The sequence below is a fragment of the Lathamus discolor genome, chromosome 15, assembly GCF_037157495.1.
Source record: "Lathamus discolor isolate bLatDis1 chromosome 15, bLatDis1.hap1, whole genome shotgun sequence".
Lineage (NCBI taxonomy): Eukaryota > Metazoa > Chordata > Aves > Psittaciformes > Psittacidae > Lathamus > Lathamus discolor.
Window position 1 is genome coordinate 1776867 of NC_088898.1, and position 20499 is coordinate 1797365.

General features: G+C 53.0%; 1 protein-coding gene across 10 annotated transcripts in view; it reads right to left on the bottom strand.

Moving 5' to 3' along the window:
* Nucleotides 1-20151, bottom strand: part of KCNT1 (potassium sodium-activated channel subfamily T member 1) — a 76984-nt gene extending 56833 nt beyond the window's left edge. For 6 of the 10 annotated variants that reach the window (XR_010616138.1, XR_010616137.1, XM_065695490.1 and 3 more), the window contains exons 1-2: nt 19769-20150; nt 7023-7202 (exon numbers count right to left, since the gene is read on the bottom strand). Coding sequence is in view for 8 of the 10 variants with exons in the window: in XM_065695490.1 (XP_065551562.1) it covers nt 7023-7202; nt 19769-19914 (326 nt within the window). In the remaining 2 variants the exon portion in view is untranslated. Of the gene's footprint in view, nt 1-7022; nt 7203-14356; nt 14478-17425; nt 17666-19768 lie in introns of those variants that run through there. The other 4 variants (XM_065695494.1, XM_065695491.1, XM_065695495.1 and 1 more) reach the window with 4 other exon arrangements.
* Between the last annotated feature and the right edge of the window lie 348 nt (nt 20152-20499).

Sequence of the window (20499 nt, forward strand, 5' to 3'; positions counted from 1 at the left end):
CAGGGATGTTCTGATTCAAATTTCAGACTTCTTATTCCTCTTTAAACCCCTCTGCTGCGCAGTCCACCACAAAATGAAGTTTCTGAGATGCTGTGCCTTACAGGGGAACGCATGGGGCAGATTTACTAAGCAACCTATTTAGGGTCTGCTGGTGATCTCTTTTACCATGACCACAGAGGGGTCTACAAGAGAGAGCTGCATGAGGCCCGGGCAGGCTGCAGAAGGCTGTGATGGTGCAGCAGGAGTTGAGCCCCCATCTCCCCCAAGGCTGCAAGCGGGGGATGCCTGAGCTCCAACGCTCCCTACACGCAGTCAGCCATGAACAGGTTGTGCAGAGGAAAAGGAATGAGCACCACCTTCAGAATGGCAATAAACGATTTCCCTTGAGAACAAAGATGCAACTGCGATGAGATAAAGCGGTGGGGAAACATAGCAGGGAAATGTAATGCGTTCTCTGCAGTTACAGCTACAGCTGCCGAGTTGTTTCTCATGCTGCCACGACAGCAGCGGTGACAGCTTCAGTCTCAGCCTGACCTCCTGCCCTCACCCAAGCCAACAGCAGCACTCCTATCGATTTCTGCAGATGCAGGGGCTTGCTGTGATGACATGTATTATTTCTTCGCCCTATCTGTGGACAGACACACATCCATGACACTTCCCTGGTGCAAAAGGGACCCACGTCCCTTACAAAAGGTACATCTGTGGCAAGATCGTCAATGCAGCCAAGCTGCTGCCGCTGGCTTGCATGGGATTTCTGTTCTCTGCTCTGTACTGGCAAGTTTAAGCAGCCATCCATGGGAGCACAGGAGCTCCAGGCAGAAAAGTGCCCCAAGGCGTGTGCACAGCTGGAGCAACCAGCAATATCCTCACCGGGCTTCGGTCTCAAGAACACATGGAAGGAGGTTTGCCCTAGTTAGCCATGGAAGGACATTTTTCATGCCACTCCGCACTCTATTTCTTCCGTCTGGACATTCTGCGTGTCCTGTACAACAGTGTGATGGAGTCTCTTCCCAGAGGGCCAATGTCAGCCACACAAGGTGCTCAGTGACAGTGTGCCCACCTGGACCGAGCCCTCCCTCCTGGGTTGCAAGAGCTGCCCCTCCTTCCCTTCCCCTTTGCTGTTTCACACAATATGAGCCAAAATCAGCTCCTTGGCTGCCGCAAGTCTCTCTCAGGACTATCCCCACTGCTCTCAGCAGGGACATGCCTCCCTTGCTCATGTTTTCCCCTTCACTCAGACAGGCACTCTCAGGTAACTTAAACCACTACATTCTCACTTTCAAGTCCATCCTCCCCATAGACTGAATAGAAACTAAAGTAAATAAACTGAGAAAATACACCAGGGAGGGATGGAAATTTGAGCCCATAGTGTTAAATTGCGCTAAATAACTGAAAATCAATGTTGTTCTTCCTTTTCATCAGGGCGCAGCTGTACATACTGCAGCACTCCAGGGACACCTCCACTCATTCCACCAGACTGCTACGTGTGCTCGCTTTTATTGCTAGCCAAGGTCCATTCCCAACAGCAAAAGCAATATCCCTGAAAAGAATAATGACTCTTTTCTAATAAAATAATATATAGAATTATAAGAGAAATGCATTTCTTCTCTTATCCTATCACTTTCATAACTTTCCTAACATCCCTGCTGATGTCCAGGGGCCTGCCTTAAGACGAACACTCAAAGGCACACCAGTAGCTACAAGGAAACATCCATTTAAAAAGCTCCAAGCGGCACCTCGTTAGTCAGCATCACTGCAGCCTTTCAGAACAACTGAAAAGCAAACTGCAATTAGGAATGCTAGCTGAGATTAAAAGAAAAAGCCTACAAACAGAAGGAAATGCAAACGCCTCCTAAGGGAGAGGACCTGCTGCAGCCCCCCTCACTGGGGAGGACCTGGCCACTCCATAAGCTCTGGCACTCCTGGATGGTAGCTTCTCCAACAACTTAGATAGCGCCTAATCGGGAGCAGGGTCAGTGCCACAGGCTTCCTGAGCAGAGCAAGCACTTGCTTCTGTACTGTCAGATAGAAACGTTCTGGCTAAGTGTTGACTCAGGAAAAGAGCCTAATCCAATTAATAAATGTCCTGGTTTTGCTTTGCCAGGTGGCAAAAGCTGAGGAGAAGCAATTCAATTCAAGCGATCATACATAACTTTCAGATCCTGCCGTCTTCACCAGTGTTATTTATTACTTGGTTTGGAGCTGGCCTCAGGCGTCACAACTGAGTCAGCCCTCAAGAGGTTCTGCTGTGGGAGACTGGGTCTTAACGCTCATATTGAGAGAATGGCTATTAGACAATAAATTCCTCCATCCTGCTTCCACAAGCAAGGGATCAGACTGCTGGGAGATGAAGAGCCTTCATCAAGGGACTTTGGGGCACACAGGCATCAGAGCTGGATCTCCTAAACCCAGGTACAAACCTTCACCAGCACAGATGGTACAGCCTGAAGAGACGTTGCAGTCCAGAGCCTAAAATATTGGCCACTACCTCACCATCACAGAAATAAACGGCTCTAACACCAGGACACAAACTGGAATTTTCAAATTAGCATCTGCATCTTCCAAATAAAATGAGAAATATTGCCCATTAAATCAAACGGCAGTGAAGCAGGGATTCAGCCGCAGACACATTCAAAGAACCTAACACAGGGACACAAAACTGCCCAGATCCATTAATGTAATGATGCATTCGATGAGGAAGTCACTTGGGGCATGTTAGCATGAAAACTGCAAGGGTAAGCTCCTACAAGTTCTTCAGCACCCTGGTTTGTTTGTGCCAACTATAATCCAACCTATGATTCAGAGCCACGCTGAGTGACAAGTTCAAGAGACCAAGACCAGATGCCAGTTAACAGACAAAGAAGCTTCCAAAACCTGTCTGACCTGGAAGCAGAACTTGCCCCAGTTGTTAAAAGCCTCTGTTCTGGGTTATGCAACATCTGAAAAGTCTTTGATTTGAAATAGATGTTAAATTTTTCATCGAGCCCTTGCTGAATTCTTCTCCTCAAGCAGCTTTTCCAAACATCCTTACCCATCAAAATGCTTCTTTTCTGATAATTAGCCTCAGAAAAAAAAAATGCACTTAATCAAAGTGACATCCATTACTTCTTGCTGCTGTAAATAGGACTGTGGCTTCTGACAATGATTTTCTGGAAAGCATTCAGACTATTTAAATGAGGCAACGAATAAGCTCTTAATGGCACGTCTCTGAGAATACGGTTTAATTTCATTTGCGGGCTTTTTTTATACATGCCCCAGCCCAGTTGTCAGCACCGTCCAAGAAAAGAGAATGCAGGAGACCAAAAACTGCCGTAGTCAGGAGACAGCAAAGATCAAAGGGATGCCACAGCTTGTGGTATAAAACAATATTTATCAATGCAGCAGATGTGCTTTCTCAGCTGCTTTTAATCAGCAAATACCAGTATCACTTTAGAACAGAAGCCTTCCGTAGAGAGCCCAGACTTGCAGCCCCGATGGGATGCTGCACTGAGCTCCTTCTCCCTTCCACCAGCAGCCCTTGGCATTGCTCTTACACACGTAGGCACCATGACACAGAGGATTCCTGTTCCCGGAGTCATCATGTCCCAGGTATGTGGCAGGGCAGCCAGGCACCAGCAGTATCCATGTCCCTGGTTCCTCACCTTCTTTTAATTACAGGCTCAACATCTTAAACTCTGCCTCTTTCCTGTTATATTCCAGTGGCTATGAATACTTCCACGACAACAGAGCATCAGTGAGATAAGAAATGCAATACTGCCATAGGAAAGCAGAACAGATGTCTTTTTATCCCAGTATTGTCATTGACAGAACCTTCCAAAAAGAGGGAAAGAAACTTCTGGAACCAGACAGGACTTCTGCCAAAGCACTGAGGCAACTGCAAGGTTCCCAAAGAGAACCTTTCCTTCCCAAAGGAGAAATCACCCTCTCAGTCCCTGTCAGTCCGAGTTATGCCCTGAGACGGTAGTTTGTACCCTATGGAGATGTAGATCCGAATGACAGTTAATCCTGTTCCTAGAACCTAAAGACCTGCCTTGCAAAAATGCCAAGCATCGTATTTAAGTACAGTTGTATGGCACTGAAATACAGCTGAGCCCAAAGCCCTCCAGATGCCTCGTGGTAGTGAGTTCCAAAGACGAATAAGACCTTGGAAGGAGCACTTCCATTTGACAACTCTAGATTCTCTTGTCATTAGGCTTTTCCCTCTGTTGCACAAATCCATTTACCTCCCCCATTCCTCTTCTAGGCGGTCTTTTCCTATTTGCTTCCTGGCTGGTTTATTACCATCCTCCACACGGCATTCAAAGTATTACTGTAATTCTCATGTCAGCCTACCTGCCACAGACTAAGCCCTACTTACTTAGACTGTCTTCACCTTTCACATTCTACAAGTAAATAGGAAGCAGCCTATTTTACCTGTTCCGCCTCATATTCACTGATTAATTCTTGCAGCTCTGTGGGTTATCTGGACGTTTTCTCTCCTGCTGTACCACAGCTCTCTAATTATCTCCTTGTTCCACCAAGCTCTTGCCTCCCCAGGCTCCAGCACTACCTCATTCTCTTACTTCAGACCAGTGTTAGTGTCTCCTCAGCATCCTCTGTGATGAGGATGGATTAACACATCTCTAACAGAAGTGGTTCTAAATCCCCAGAAGCAGCAAAACTCGGATTCCCCCACAGCCTCCCATCCTTTTAGTCTCCTGCTGACCCCAGAAACCTCCTCGCTTTCATCAGCACACTCTCATTCCAGGGGAGTTTTTCAGAAGCAGATATTTGAGACGCTAATGTATTTAGCATTGCTTTTACAAATAAATGCGATATTTAGTGCTCTGGGTGTTTTCCTCCGGTGTTACATCTGTAAGTCCAACGAGCTCTATTTTACCATCCACAGTTCCCCATACTGCTTACATGGGGGAATTTTCCTCCACGCATTCCTGTCAGTGCTGTAACTTCAAAGCACATCTCTCAGCTGCTTAGCATTTATAAGCACAGCAAAGCCAAAAGGCTTCCTGCTTTTTTTCTGCTAGCCTGAATCAGCTCCTTATTCAGTTGGTTTGGGACAGACTAACCTACTTGTCTTAATTATACCAGCGAGCTTGCTTTATCTAGAAGGTCCCAGTATCATCAATGACTTAGACTGACACTGAGGCCTAACAGCAACGTCTCCAAAAGCCTACGGTGGTGGCTTACCCCAATTCCCAGGGAAGTCAAGAGGCCTTTGTGTGAGTAGCAAATGTATGCTCATCGATTTGCATTCCCAAACACACTGTGAAGTTTTCAGTATTTTCTAGGTGAAGGGGAGTCAAGCAACTAAAGATAGCAGCACACAGAGCCAGCGGAACACAGACATCTTGGGAAACAAGGCTAATGAATTTAACGGAATAATCCGGAGTATCTCCACACTAAAACCGGGGAGAGGTTCTGAATCAGAAACACTCAAATCAAGACGAAAATGAAGGTTAAGGGGTAGACCAGTGAAATGCAGGAAAACCACAATCTGCCGTTGCCATCTTCTGTATTTCAGATCCATTAAAATACTTAAATATGAAAACTATTAAAACTCTAAACTTCAAACTTATCCAGTTGAGCCATATCATAACCATTCTGAAACCCAGGCATTTTCTGCAGCAGGAGTTTCCTATTAACCTCTCACATTATGCCATAAAACTATATTAACGCTTAAGTGCCTGCTAGGGAAATCTGGGATTTAAAATCCTGAGGGTCACATTTTCTGGACAGAGCGATTCTTACACAGCTACAAAAGTTAGGAACACTTCTTTAGCACATTTGTAAATCCCACAGTATCAAAGTCCACGTCTTTTTTCTGTTTGGTTTTGCATGACAAGTGCGCACATGAAAAGATTCAATTGCCTTTTATCACAGATGCACAGAAGCCTTGATGCGGGTGTACCAAACACACAGCAACCAACCAAAGGCTAACTCACCAGCAACGGAAGGGTTTTCTCAACATGAGTTACATCTCTCTGCTTACATCATGCAATTAATTGGTAGGAAGAGATGACAATCTTACTGATTCCCCATCAGCACTGTAGCTCCTTGATTTTTATGATATGAACAGAGTTGAAGGGAGGGTTGTTCTCGTTCCTCTTCATTTAGCTGCTCTGCTCATGGAATTCACTTGCCACTCGTGGCATTTCTCCTTTTGCTTTAGCTCACTCAACCTGGTAATAAATCCCTGCCAGTAAGCCAGGAATAGCAACCCATAAAGGCCATTTCTTTAGGCATCCCAAGGAAGGGAGAGTTGTGCCATATTCACAGAAGCTCTTTAGAGTTACTCCACTCCCATCAGCATCCTCTGCTGCAAAGACAGCCTCTGAGAACAGCCTGCATGAGCCTAGCCTCCTAAATAAATGTATGCGCTCAGCCCAAACTCTGCATATGGCTTAACAGGGAGTTCCACCAGCTTCTCACCTCTCCAATTATATCCCATGCATCTCCTAGACAATGATCCTTTTCCCTCCTTGTCAGCCCCTGACAGAACTCACAGACACAACAAACTGCCCAGAATACGCACATATCTCAACGTCTGCTGGCCCATTAGACCCACAGCTCCCAGTGCCCAGCAGCTTCAGCACGTCCATCAGCCCTGGAACACCCACATATTCCTGGTGCCGACCGTCCAAGGCATACCCACGCTCATCCCTGTGACCTCCTCCATCCCCAGCCCACCCACCCCGTGTCGCCTCGCCCGGGCATGCCCACTGCTTCCGGCCAGCACCCCCCAATGCCCGCAGACTCCGGACACTCCCGCACCCCAGCGCCCGCATCCACCGCGCCCGCCACGACGGGAACCGGCCGGCAGCACCGCGGAGAGCTCCGCGCCGGGCCAGGTCCAGCACCGCGAAGAGCTCCGCGGCCGCCCCGAGCCCCCCGCCCCGGCGCGGGGTCCGCCGGGCGCCGGGAACGCATCCCCATCCCCAGGTATGTGCGCGCCTGCCCCTTCCCTCCTCCCCGCGGTGCGTGTGCGCCCCCCCCCGCCCCGCTGCCCCCCGGACCCCCCGAACCTGTCGTCGCTCTGGAAGGACTGGTCCCCCAGCAGCAGATCGCGGAAGCGGTACCGGGGCGGCAGCGGCAGCACCTCGGACTCCAGCTCCGTCATCTTCAGGGCGGCGATGTCCAGAATGACCCCGCTCTTGCGGCTCCCGCCGCCGTCCCCGCCGCCGCAGCCGCCGGGCGACGAGAGCCTGCGGGAGAGAAGGGGGTAGCGGCAATGGCGGGGGGGGCACCCTGCCCTGCCCTGCCCTGCCCTGCCCGCGCCCTCCGCCCGCTCCGGCACCTCCTCCGGGGCCGGCCCCGCGCAGCCCGCGCCCCGCGCCGGGAGGGGCTGCAGTTACATTGCGGGGCAGGCGGCGGTGCCCCCTCTGCAGATCGCTTCCCCCGGGGGCATGGGTGACGAGGGGCTCTGCCGGCCTCAGGCGAGGGGCCGGCGCCGCGCAGGGCAGCGCCGAGCACAGGACATTCGCTCCTCAGCAGGCGAACAACAGAGAGCGAGCAAGAGGAGCCAATGGAAAAGCCCAATCGGCAGGAGGAAATAAAACTGCTCGCAAGAGAGATGTACAGCTGGCAGCCAAGCCCAGATCCACCCCCAGCCTCCCCCCGCAAAGAAAAGTATGGATGGGAGGCAGCCAAGGTGATGGCTCCACAACTGTGCTGGGAGAAGCAGCACCAGCTCCCCTCTGGACCGCCGGTGCTTAAATCATCCACACGGCCCCAGTATTAAATGAGAAACCGCTAACGCTGATGAGTCACTCATGTCCAGCTGCCAAGTGTCGCGGCCAGGAGGGTATGTCACCCGTCCCTTGGTGTGCCCATGTGCCTGATCAAGGGATGGGGGGGGATCGCAGTGCCTGGGAGAGACGCGAGGCAATTGCTCAGGCATGGAAAACTGCATATGGCCAGCTACGTGCAACCTGCCCCGCCACACAGGAAAGAGACGAAACTCAATCAGCTCGCAAACTACCATTTCAGAGGGTTAACAGCTTGTCTTTGGTCTCCTTTTCAAAGCACATTTACCAACCAGAACATGGCTATGACACTGCTCCCCATGTTAGCTAGAGCTACTAATTATAGCAGATCAGGATGAAGCTGAAACTTCCCAAGGCAAAGCAGCCATTCACTGCTGGAAAGCCGGAGTGCGCACACACAAGGCAAGATCACAGGTCCTGATCCTTCACCAGCGACATTTATCCATGCCATGCCAGGAGCTCCAATTTCAGAAGTGGGAAGGACAGGGAGAACTTGGAAGAGGAGACATGGCACCTCTGCAGTGAGCTGATGCCTAGTCCCTTAGATATAACTTTGGAGTGTGAGGCAGGCAAATAGATGAAAGGCTCCAACTCCTGTCAGCTGCACTTCCAAGGGTCTCACCCAAAGCCGCTCCAACCCACTCATACCACCTTCCCACAGCTTTGCCTCCAGTACATACTGCATAAGCTATATACAGGCAAAAGAACTTCAAACAGCTGAATGCTAAATTGGCAATAAGCAGACATCTAGGGGGTTTGCTGCTGGCTGCGGAGATGGGATCTGAAGCTCCACAGACTGTCTTCTCCCTTCAACAACTCAAACCTCTGTAAGCAAGCTCCCAGCTGACCATGCTCCAAAGACCCGATCAGCTGTCATGCCCAAGTTTCTGGAAGAGCAGCCGGCACGTTGCTGAACACAGCCCCAGGAGACAAGAGAGCTCCACTCTCTGCACTTGAGATGATTTTCACTGATGTTATTTGCCACTTAATTCTACACCCCCAGAGCTTTTCAATCCCTTTCAGCTGCCATATGCACACTGCAGCCACTGCAGCTCTGCACTGAGTAACGCATCTGTGCAGGGTCTTGGGTATCAGCGAAGTTACTCTATGACATCCATTGATCCAAAACTTGGTCTTTAGGGGAAATCAAGCCAAACTCCTGTCAACTCAAGGACTCCCTCTGGATTAAACGATAGAAGCACGGAAGTCAGCTGAGCATCTCTAGCTCATGTTGCAAAGGAAGATCTAAAACTAATCCAATCCCCCCTAAAAAAAGCCATAATTAACTTAGAGCTTAACTGTGATAAATTACGCCAAAAACGTACTTTCTCCAGGCCACCTCCAGCGAAGCTCTAGCCCAGCTGAGACATCTCAGTGCTGTGAGGCCAGGAGAGCATCCCAAAACAGGACTTTCAGAGAGAGAAAAGATGAACTTCAGAAATCATCCACTCTCTTATTATAATGCATGCTTTAAAGGGGGGAGCCAGGTGCCTCACTCCGAATGTGGGTGATTATAATTGCGTTTGAAGGAGACCGTCACACACAGCAATCTCCATTGATTATTAAGTGCCTGTTTAAAGGAGCGTTTTGTTTCCTTTCCCGGGGAAAGCTACGGCTGCACAGCCACGGCCACACCGACTGCCATGTGGAAAGGGCACCTTTACACACAGCTATCAGCCTGCCTTGCACTCCCCACAGCCCCCACGGCTGAGGTCCAGGCAGGTCCATCATTACCCTGCACCCACCAAAAGCTAAGCAGGCTCATATCTACCCATCCTCTTGTCAAACTTGGGCTTTGGGTATGGTTCTTTTCAATCGCGATTAATCCACCTCTCTTGGGCTCAGATCATGTGTCGGATTCACGAAAGGAAGCACATTTTTACCACTGGCCTTTGTTAGCATTAAGAAATTGTAGTAAAAGCCAATTCTATCACTGCCTCCGGAAACGCAATTCCTGCTGTGTATTTGCATCCGAGTTTCTTCTCCTATCCGCAGCAGCAGCTACATCTTGAACACATTCTCTCTTACCCTCACATAAGAAATCATTCAGAATGAAGGTTCAGCAAGACAAATACTGCCTGCACCTCTTATCAATTACACAGGGGCTTTAAGATGTGTTTCAAATCAGTGCCTCAGAAAATAAGTGCTCCTGCCTTGCACAGCGATCTCCCGACACAGAGAGTTTGCAACCCTCCTCTCCGCCCGAACACAGGGGTTCTGAGCTATGGAACTGCCCCAGCAACCCGGCTACTTCTTCAAAACAGTAGTGGTACAAAATAAAACATTCAAGAACAAGTTCGGTTATTGCAGAGTCTTCAAATACTACTGGGAAAAAAAATATCCCAAAGTGATTTATAGCTAAATACGGGACTGCAGCTTTATTTTTATCTCCTCTTTCCTTCCTTCCTCCAGAACCATGTACCATTAAAGCTGCACGTTGTAATCAGCATATGGAAACCTCAACACTATTCCACTTTCTCACTACGACACCGTCTCTCCCCCAGCTTGGCCAGCTCCCCAGCAGCAATCGGCATGCCAGGAGGGGGACACCCTACTGCTCAGCCTCTTGCGAACACTGGGATCAAGGCGAGCGTGACCCAAACCAGATCTCCCCTTCGATCTCTCCTACCGTTAAACTGCAGCTAAGACAGTCCCCATGGCAGGTTAGCCCCGTGGAGCGTGTTCTAGCAGGAGCCTCGGAGCTGCACCAACGGTGGGTTCCTTCAATGCGCTTTCTCATGCGTGGGCTGGTCGCAAGTGCATTCTTCCCTTGCTGCATTCCCCCCCGGGGCATGCCGGAAAGCTACGCTGCTGATGGCACCATCCCCTGAGACTGGAAACGCGGGCGGGAGACCAGCGGCAGCCCACACGTGTGCCTGTGCCGGCTGGGGCTGCGCCTGGCCGTGGTGGCTCCGCAGCGCGCAGGCCCTGTGGAGCTCATCAGAGCCTGTGCAGGTCCCCAGCACCCAAGAGGCAGCTTTGCTCAGAGGAAACGCCACGGCTGGGAGCTCATTGCAATGTGTGTTAGGGGGTTTATGGTGTTTACTGACTAACACGTATCAAAGAAGGCCAGAACCCAAGTTCCTCTTCTGCTTCCTTGCATGCCATGCACCACAGAAACCACAGAGCATCCTCCTGCTTCCCACCGCAAACCAGTCCCAAACCGCATCGACAGATCCATAATCCTACATTATGGAACCCTTGTGATGTAACTGCCCAAACCTGCCAGGCACCATCAGGAGCTCCAAAGCTCTCAGTGACGCTCCCTGCTCTGTTGGCACCAAAAAGACCCTTCCAAAATGCTCTTCATCTTGTTCTTCTAGAGGCTGGGGTGAGCAAATAGAAAAACCAACTGAACCCACATTTAGGGCAAACTCTTGCCCCAGATTTTAGGGATTTACAGCCTAAATCCTTCCTCTCCCACTGTTCCATGCTGTAAAAGGAGCCAAAAGTACGAGCTCATGCGGGCAGCTGTTTGTCCCAACTCCATCCTTTCCCCAGGAGGATGTCCAGGGAGTCCAGATGTGTAGGAAGGAAAGCAAGTACCTCACATCCAACCTCAGCATCCCCATCCCAAGCACAGCCACTATTCCTCAAGCTTTGGTACCCAGCAGAGTCTGGCCCTGCATCCCTGGTCCACCAGTGAAGGCGAGCTCTGCCAGGCTCTCAGAGCCTCTCAGGTGAACAAAGTCATGGAGGAAATTCTGCCTTTCCTTGTTCTATATTTATTTAAATGTACACAATCATCTCCTGTTTGTTTCTCCTCCCGCAGCTCTTCTGGTTACCGGGTTACAGTAGTTCCCCCCTCTTGTTTTGCTCTTTCTCTTCTGAGTGACATCCCTGTGGGGTCCCTTAATGGCCTGAGCGCATGGGGAGACGCATGCTCGGTCTCCAGAGCTGGGCTGGAAGGCACAAACCCCTCCTGTGCCTGCAACACACAACTGCTGCAGGCATTGGCATCACTCTTGGCACAGCAGCACAACACAGCCCAACCAGAGGAGAGGGCAAAGATCACGGATGGAAGGAAAGCAGCTAACCTACACCTCAGCTTGGCAGAGGGAGAGCCCCAGATTCTTATCCCACCGTCCCCTTTCCCCCCGCCCAGAGGTCATACTGTGACCCTGATGCCATTCATAGAGATCACAGCCCTGGCACCCAAATGGTGTGTCCGGAGCCACAAGAGGGTCTTGTACACCACAGTGTGGCCCCTTGGGGAGGAGCACACACACAGGCCAAGCGGTAGGGTTCTTTACCCTCAAAATACAACATTAAAACCTTCTATTTCCTGAGCATAAGCCCCATAACCAAGTGAGAAATCACTGCAGCCGGAATCGGGGAGAGATGGAGGGAGTCTATTTCCGTTAATAAAATCATTGTATCTATTTCATAGACACCTCTGTGTCCACAAGCAATCACCTCCATTCCACTTAATTGCTTTAGCAGCTTCTTATTACCTGTATGATGGCTGTGGATTTATTACTTTTTGATTCAAAGAGCTTAAAGTGCTCCAAGGGATGCGACCAGGCCCATCATAACATCCAAGCCATGATTTCCAGATCCTCTGAGCAGCTTCAGCCCGAGTTCTGTGGGTACCACAGCCGCAGAAAACACACACACACACACATATATATATAGGCAGTGTATGAAGCGCTCAGTCCCCCATATTAAACTCCTGCATCCAAATCCGGATCTGTGCACATGGAGAGTGTCCACATCACGGGCTGCCGTTGCTCAAAACTTGCACAGAGCTGCAGAGCCCCGTGACAAATCCATCCATCGCTTCGCTTTCAACAAGTGCAGGCAATTTAGCACCACAGGCCTCATGGCAAAATTAGCATTTTGGGTATTTCACATTGAAAACGAACAGGAAGCGTGAGTCAGTGCAAAGCTCCACGAGCCTTCCCCCCGCTGGCAATGCTCTTTGCTAGAAGATAAAAGTAGAAATTGCTCCTTCCAGGTCCAGAGCTGGTTTTTTCTCATTAGACAACCCCACATTAGCAATGCAACCCCACATCTCCCCATTTCCTTCTGGCTGGATGCACACATTCACTTCGCACAACAGGGTAAAGCTCGGGCAAGGCAGAGCCCTGCTGAGAAGCCTTTTCACCCTTCTTTCATCCCACAGCAGCACAGGGAGCACGGGAGCAGGCAGCTCGGCTCCTCCAGCCCCAGTGGGACCAAAAGAAGCTGAAGAAAGCGTCTGTGGTGAATAGCGCAGGAACCAGCCTGGGCTCCAGCTCCCCGGTGATGCTGAATCCTCAGGGGTTTGGATTCATGAGCACTGTGTCTGCACACACAGGACCCTGCAGTGCCAAGCACCAGGGATATGAGCACAGCATCTGCCGGGGAGAGGCAGCAACAAGACCAGAAAGAGGAATTCAAGGAGCACAGGAGCAGAGTGGGCCCTTGGTTGGTGCCTGGCACAGGGCAGGACCCCCTGGACCAGACACATCCTAACCTGGCTCACAGCACAGCCACATCCCCACAGCGAGGGGAAGGACAGCGCCAGCCAGGCTCCCTACTCCCCATCAGAGCCAGACCAGAGCACAACCATCCAGCTGCAGTGGGTTTAGTCTGTTGAGTACATGTGCAGTCAGAGTGCAAATTAGCTCACACGATCCCTTGCAGCACAACATACCAACCCCATCTCTCCTCCTACATCCTTGGTCAAGGGTGTCCCAGGGACCTCACTCCATGCCCATCCTCTAAAGGTGAAGATCCAACTCCCCACTGGAAGCAAACCGCTTACACCAGTGACCTGCACCGAAGGACAGGCTGGGCACAACACTCTGGCCAAGCTCTGCCTGCAGCCCGCATCCAGCCTGACCCTTCCCACCAGGGACAGGCTCAGGAGCACCAATGCTCCTCCCAGCATCTCAGCCATGAACAAGCTTGGAAAGAGGGGTAAAGCCAGACCAGAGCCTGCAGAGCCAACGTCACCAACCCTGCTGGGAAATTCCTGACCCAGCTGTCTCCAGGGCTATTTATGGATTACAACATTAAACTATATCTTCCTTGAAGGAGCTATATGCTGAGGAGCAGGCTTCCAGAGCACGCAGCCCTTCCCCAGCAAGGACATGACCCTTCTCTTCCTTATCACGGTGCTGGGTTTGTGAGCAGCTGGGGAGCACACGCACTTCATTTAGAAGCAGAATCCTCCCTAGTGCCCAAGAAATCAAGCAACTGGGACTCTCTCTGTTGGAAGTGAGAAGCGATCCCTCACCGGGAGGTCTCGTCAGTCCCGCTGGGGATTTCGGAGCCTGTGCACACCAGGATTCCCTGGGGATCACACGGCTTTTAATGGCAGGGCGCTGCTGCACACGGGGATAACACCAGGCTCGTGATGCACGCCAGCCAACGGCGAAAAGGCTTAAACCCAAACAGACCATTAAAGCAAAAAGAGAGCAATTCACTTGTCACAGCCTCAGGCTCTGTTCAGGGAGCCAACAGCCAGCCCTCTGCTATCACCTGCTTAAGAAGGGGAATATAACTCCTTCGGACACCAGAGCAGCTCTCCACACCTTAGCAACTCCTCTATTCACAGCCATTAGGTACCGCTTATCTCTGCAGCCACACTCAATGCCCAGACTTACCCCTCAGCTGTCCCTTGGGTCCCAGTTCCAGCAACTGGCATCATGAGGGAGGCCAGAAAGCCAAGCGGCTCTTGGCCAGTTCTAGTTCTACCATGAGGACTCTTCTTAGTCCCTATGAATCCTAATGCTCCATCCCAGCCTCGGTGCTGCCAGTGCACCCTCCTGCGGGCAGCAGCAGCCCTCCTTCCCCCAGCCCAGGGGACAGAAGAGCTCATCTCCAGCTAAAGCAGGGCTTAAAAGTCCTTTGTCCTCTTGTTGTTGCCCAATCTGTTTTCTTTCCTGGGGCTCCTCCTCCCACATGGAGTTACCTGGGACCAAAGTCACCCTCTAACCCTTGGGAACCAGCCCAAAGCCTCACCTTGGGAGCTGGAAGCAGGACACTGCTCACCCCATCAGGATGAGCGAGGAGATGCTCTCAGGGCAGAGCTCATCACTCTCCAGAACCATTCACAGACAGGAGCACGCCTGGTATCCCACAGCACGCTGGGTCCCAGCCCCTCACCCCAGGCTGTTATAACCCTCCACCACCTGTGTCAGCGCCCGGTATTTCTCAGGCTCATGGCAAAAAGGCTCCTAATTCTGACTAAAGATCTGCTGGCAAAATCCTCCCTCGGCACGGGCCCGACTGCTGCGAGCAGCTGGGATGCAGCTTGGAGAAGAAACTTCCTTGTGCTCCAGGCCCCTGCAGAACACTCCCCTCTGCTGAAAGCAGAACGTAACAGGGACATGCGGGAGGAGGAAGAGTCTCCCCATTGCTCACGAATACAAAGACTCACAGACATAATCCCCAAGAGGCTGCTGAGCCCCACCGCCAGACCAGGATGCGGCAGGACAAAGAGCAGGATGTCTCCTGGATTAAAAGACAGGAGGCAAACAGGAAGGGAACAAACATCTTCTGTGGGCTCCCCCCGGGCTCTCTGCTCCTCCCTGGACTCAGAAGTGATGGTGACGACTGCAAATGAGCCAGGAAGGTCAGCCCTGGGCCTGCCTGCAAACAGCGGCAGGAGGACCCTGCAGCACCGACTGAGCCGGGGACAAAATGTCGGGTGGAAATTAGCATCAATAAATGCCAACTAATCCAAAAGGGAGGGAAATCACCTTCCTGCACAGGCTCTGCAATCAGCACTCAGAAAAGGGCCAAAGGCACAGCAGACAATACTACAGAGCCAGCAGCTGACTGTCAGCGGTGGCCAAAGCCCAAAGCATTAGAAGAGGCTGTGACAGCACAGATAAACCCACCACAGAGCCATAGGCGCTCTGTTCCCCTCTTCAGAGATGATGAGGCACAGAGAAGGGTAATGGAGATAACTCTGGGGTTATAAAGTGTTTTGTGCAAGGAGAGACCAAATAGATCCGGAGGAGTCTTTAGCCTGGAAAGAGACATGATGAAAAGCAGGTGAAATCAGAGCAGACACCAGGGAGCAAGGGCATCACAAGAGCGGTGGGAGGCCAGGGAAATCACAGGGCAGCAGGCTCAAAGGAAAAGCAGCACGTTTTCTCATAGAGCAGCTGCACCAGAGAACTCACATCCCCTCGCGGAGGCAGAAAGTACCAATACATTCAAGAGAGACCGGGCAAATCCCAGGGAAAGCATCCATCCATCCTTTGAAGCACACTGCCGGGATCCTGATCCAACGGGCTGCAGAGCTACAGCGCTGGGATGGGCTGCTCTGCACCCGCTGTCCCTGTGTCACCGGGGACACCAGAGGAGCCTGTGCTCGGCCCCAGTGTGGCTCTTGGCCTGTGTTTATTCCCAAGAAGAATGAATGAGATGTTCCACACTCCGGCCCAGCTTGGCACGGACGCAAAAGAAACGCTAACGGGCTCCAAAACAAATCGCGTGCAGCACTTGGGAACCAGGCACTGGGGTCAGGACGAGGTCTCTGATGGAGGACGGGGAGGATTCAAATAGATGCTGTAAATATTTTTGCAGGGCAGAAAGAGCGCTGAGCACAGGCACTGACCCACTCCGCCGGTCTCCAGCCAAGGCTGACACAGCCAGAGCCCAGAGGCAGTTCGCAAGGAGGACATTGGGCCTGCCATGGTCCTTCATTAAAGAGAACAGCACGGGGGGGGGGGGGGGGGGGTGTGTCCCAAAACCTGTCCCCACTGCCCCAGGTGTGCTGGGGGGTGCTTTCCTGGGGCAGTTCTAGCAGCACAGCCTGATGGCAGCCCCATCGAGCCCTGGATCACAGCCGCATGCTTCCCTCTCCTCATCGACCGAGGAAAACTAGAGCAGAATTCCTTATCTCTGCTGTGCTCTGCAGGTACAGGGTGCTTGTCCCTGGAGTTTTATGGTTCCTTATTGCGGGTTGTCCTGGAACAGCGAGGCCAGCATCCCCATAGGCAGCCAGAGCAACAATCCACAAGGCCAACTTTTGGGAAGCTCATAAACGTCTGTAGGGTTGCCTGGAGGAACTGGTTATTAATCGGCTACGCAGCCGAGTTCAGTGCAAGCTCTGCCAGAAAGCATCTTCCCGTTCATTTCCAGAGAATGGAAAACTCAAGAGACAACAACAGGTTCTCAGCTGCAGCGACTGGCCCTGTGCTGAAGTGAGACAGTCCATCGGGTGCATGTAATGAGAGGCAGGAGAAGCGATGGGAGAACTCATCCTGGCCCTGATGTGCTCACACTGAGCAAGACTCCAGGTTAACCAATGCTTTTTTCTTACCTTTCATTGTTAACCTTGCTGCTTCACATCTGGCTGCGATTGCTGCACCAGAAAGCACAATCTGTCCTGGCTGCCCAGGCTGAGACATCCCCTATCAAACCTACCTGGACACGGATAACCACGATCAGAGCTTCCCTGCCTGCAGCACTCACAGCTCCCTCTGGTTGCTGCCTTAAGACCCTGGAGCGGATGCTCCAGCTGGGACTCACCTCCCCTCCACATCCCACTCCCAAATCCACAGCAAGGCACCCAAACTCACCCTGCTCAGCACAGGACATCTACTGCTCGCTCCAAGTACAAACAGCAGCGCTGAACCCAAGCAGAGAGGTGCAGCCTAACAGACGGGACAGATCTCCCATAATAGGCATTAAAAACAGACGTGAGGAAAGCCACATACGTCTAATACAAAGATGGGATCTTCCCAAGCAGCTTCTCCAGGTATCCTCGTGCGTGCCACCTGCTTTCATCTTCTTCTTAAATAAGCCATGGTAACGGGAGGTAGCGGATGGAAAATCCAGGTCTCCTCTCGCACGTCCCTGCTTCTCCCGCAGGCCCCTTCCTTGTGCAGGGTATTTTTGCATGAGCTCTTCCATATGGCCACTCATCCATCACTGCTTCTTCCCAGAGTGCCCTTACATGGGCAAGGCAGGGGAAGAGGAGCTGCTGGCCAGAGGAAATCCTCTATTCCCTGAAGTGACGGACCAGCTCCTTGTACAAACAGCGACCGATTTCCCACGAGGTAGGAAAGTAAAACTGAGGTTGTTTGTACCCTCTGGGTGCCAGAAATGTGTATTTGCTCTCCAAACAGACTTTCAATTGCTTTTACTGTTAACCCCTTTCTTTCTGACTGGAAGGGACTTTCGGGACCATTGTCCCCTTACCAGAACAGAAGAAAGCACGCAGACATCCTCATCTCCCCTCCGCACTCAGGCAACTGGTAAGATGTAATTTGTCTTCAACAGCTTTTGAGCCATCTCTAGATTTGTTAAGCACGAGGATAATTGAGGCTTCCACTTATCCTAATGGGGCCAACGCAGCTGAAGGCCCCTTGAGCACATAGCAAACCGTACATGGGATGTGCTACGCATCTTTGCTGCTCAGATACACCCTGGCTCTCCTACCCTTCGCACATGCCTTAGGTGACAAGCAGCGATGGGCAAAGCTGCAGAGTCCTGGTGGCTCCAGCCAGCTTGTTCAACATCTCTGGAAGGGCAGCAAAGGGGCTGAACCCAGAGGAAGGCAAGCCACAGAAAACAACGGCATTGCAACCTCTCTGGAGCCAGAGGGGGTTAGAAACACATTGAGCTGTGTAATAGTAACTAGAAAACAAAGCTCTTCTATCCAGATCGAAAGGGACAGGCGGGAAGACCTTTGGACAAGGATTTCGTTGTTGTGCATTAGATGAGGTTAAATGACCCTGAGCAGTTCTGCAGTATAAGGAGCAATAACTGCTGCCTGAGCTCAGCAACTCATCCTTGTCCCGTAACGCTGGAGTCCAAGCCCTTCACAACCGCCATCTCCAGCCCGTCTCTGACCCCCCCAGACACGTCCGGTGATGTTCGAGGACATCACTTCTGCAAACACACCAAGTTCAGCTGCAAAATGGGGTTTGCTGAAGGCGCTGGGGCTCTGCAGCCACCTTGGCGTGACCAAGGCAACCAAGTGGTGCTCTCAGGAGTGAGGTGGGCCTGGCTCCTGAGGCACCGTTCCATGTCAGAGCACTGCAGGGAACCAATGAGGGCTTTAACTCCAAGAACCAATATTCAAGGATTTTATCAATTACCCAGTCAGTGGCAATGTACTGGAAGTTACGGAGTGCACCAACCACACTGTTCCTTCTTTTTCCATCTGGTCTTTTAGGAATAAAAGATGGTGTCCCTAAATCACAGCGAGATGTCAACATGGAGAGCTCCAGTTGACCAGCCCAGGGCACAAACCCAAGCAAGGTCTTTATCCGCCAAGAAGAAACTGATATATGCACCTCATTGCCTTGTTTAAGCTGATGTTTGGTGAGTGTGACAGACAGAAGCACCACGTCAGTAAATATAACCAGACCAATGATAATACAAAGGAGTTATCAGGAAAAGCTGGGATACTTCAGCAACATTCATCCCCTTGTGAGACATACAAGCACGAGAGGACAGTGGCACCAAGTCCCTGTGCTCCCCTTTGGGCAGCTCTTCACTTCTACAGCCCCCACCTTGTACAGGGCACTGTACGTCTGGCGCAAAACAAGCCCAAAGCTGCCACGTGCCTGTGGAAACGTGGCTTTTTCACCTCTGTGCATGCGAGCCCTCTGGCTCTGGGGTGGCTTCAGGGCTCCCCCAAAGCCCTGCTGACCCATGGGCCCCAGTCCGGGCAGGCCCCACACAGGGGCTGGGCCTGCCCTTTCCCCACCGAGGATGCGACCTCCGAGCATCCCCCGTGCCCAGCACCAACCGCTCCGCTCCCGGCGCCGCGGTGCCGGGAGGGGCGTCCGCGGGGACCCCTGCGAGCGGCGCGGAAACTTCCTGCTGGCCTCGAGCACGGTTACGGGAGGGGGGCCCGGGGCAGGGTCTTGCCGGCGGGTCCCGGCCCCTCCGGGAGCAGACGGCGGGGGAAAGGGGCTCCCCTCGGCCCTGCCCGGGGGGCTCCGCGATCCCGCAGCCCCGCAGCCCCCCACGACGGCGGCACACGGAGCCCCCGAGCCCCCCTCACACCCCACCGCGACCCCCCCGGTCCGAGCCCCGCCGGCGGGTACCTGTGAGCGCTGCCATCGTCGTAGACGAAGGAGCGGTTGGTGTAGCACTCGGCGCAGACGGCAGCCCCGCCGGCCGCCCTGCCCTCCGCCGGCCCCGCCGGTTTGTAGATCCCCTGCAGGCTCCGCTCTTCGCCCGAGAACGGCATCAGCGAAGCGGCGCCGGTGCCCGGAGAGCCGAGGCGGAGCAGAGCACCCCGCGCTGCCGAGGGCGCCGGCCGGGGGCTGCCGGCTGCGGGCAGAGCCAGCACCGCCGCCTGGCTCCGGGTCGGGGTCGGGGTCCGGGTCCCGCTCCCGCTCCCGGCCGCCCATCACGGCGCGCCCGGCCGGGAGCTCCGCATGCCGGGGACGGGGCGGGCGGGCGGCAGCAACAGGTGCCGGGGCTGGCGGGGCCGGGCCGGGCGGGGCCTTCCCTACGCGGCCCCGCTGCCCTCCTCCGCCCGCCGCCCGCGGCGCTGCCCAGCGGGGCTGCCCATGGCTCGGAGCCGCGGACGCGCACCCTGCGCTCCCGCACCCCGCGCACCGCCGCTGCGCCACGGCGCCCCCTGGCGACCGTGCCGGCACCGGCGCCGCGTCCCCCGGGCAACAGCCGCTGAACCAGCGCCGGGTCCGGGGGCGCATCCCGCACCGCCGGGCCCTGCCCGCCCCGGCCCTGGTTCCCTCTGTTTGCTTCCATGCATCCTCTCCAGTTACTGTTATCCTTTCCTTTCCTGCCCGCCGCACAAATATTTGCG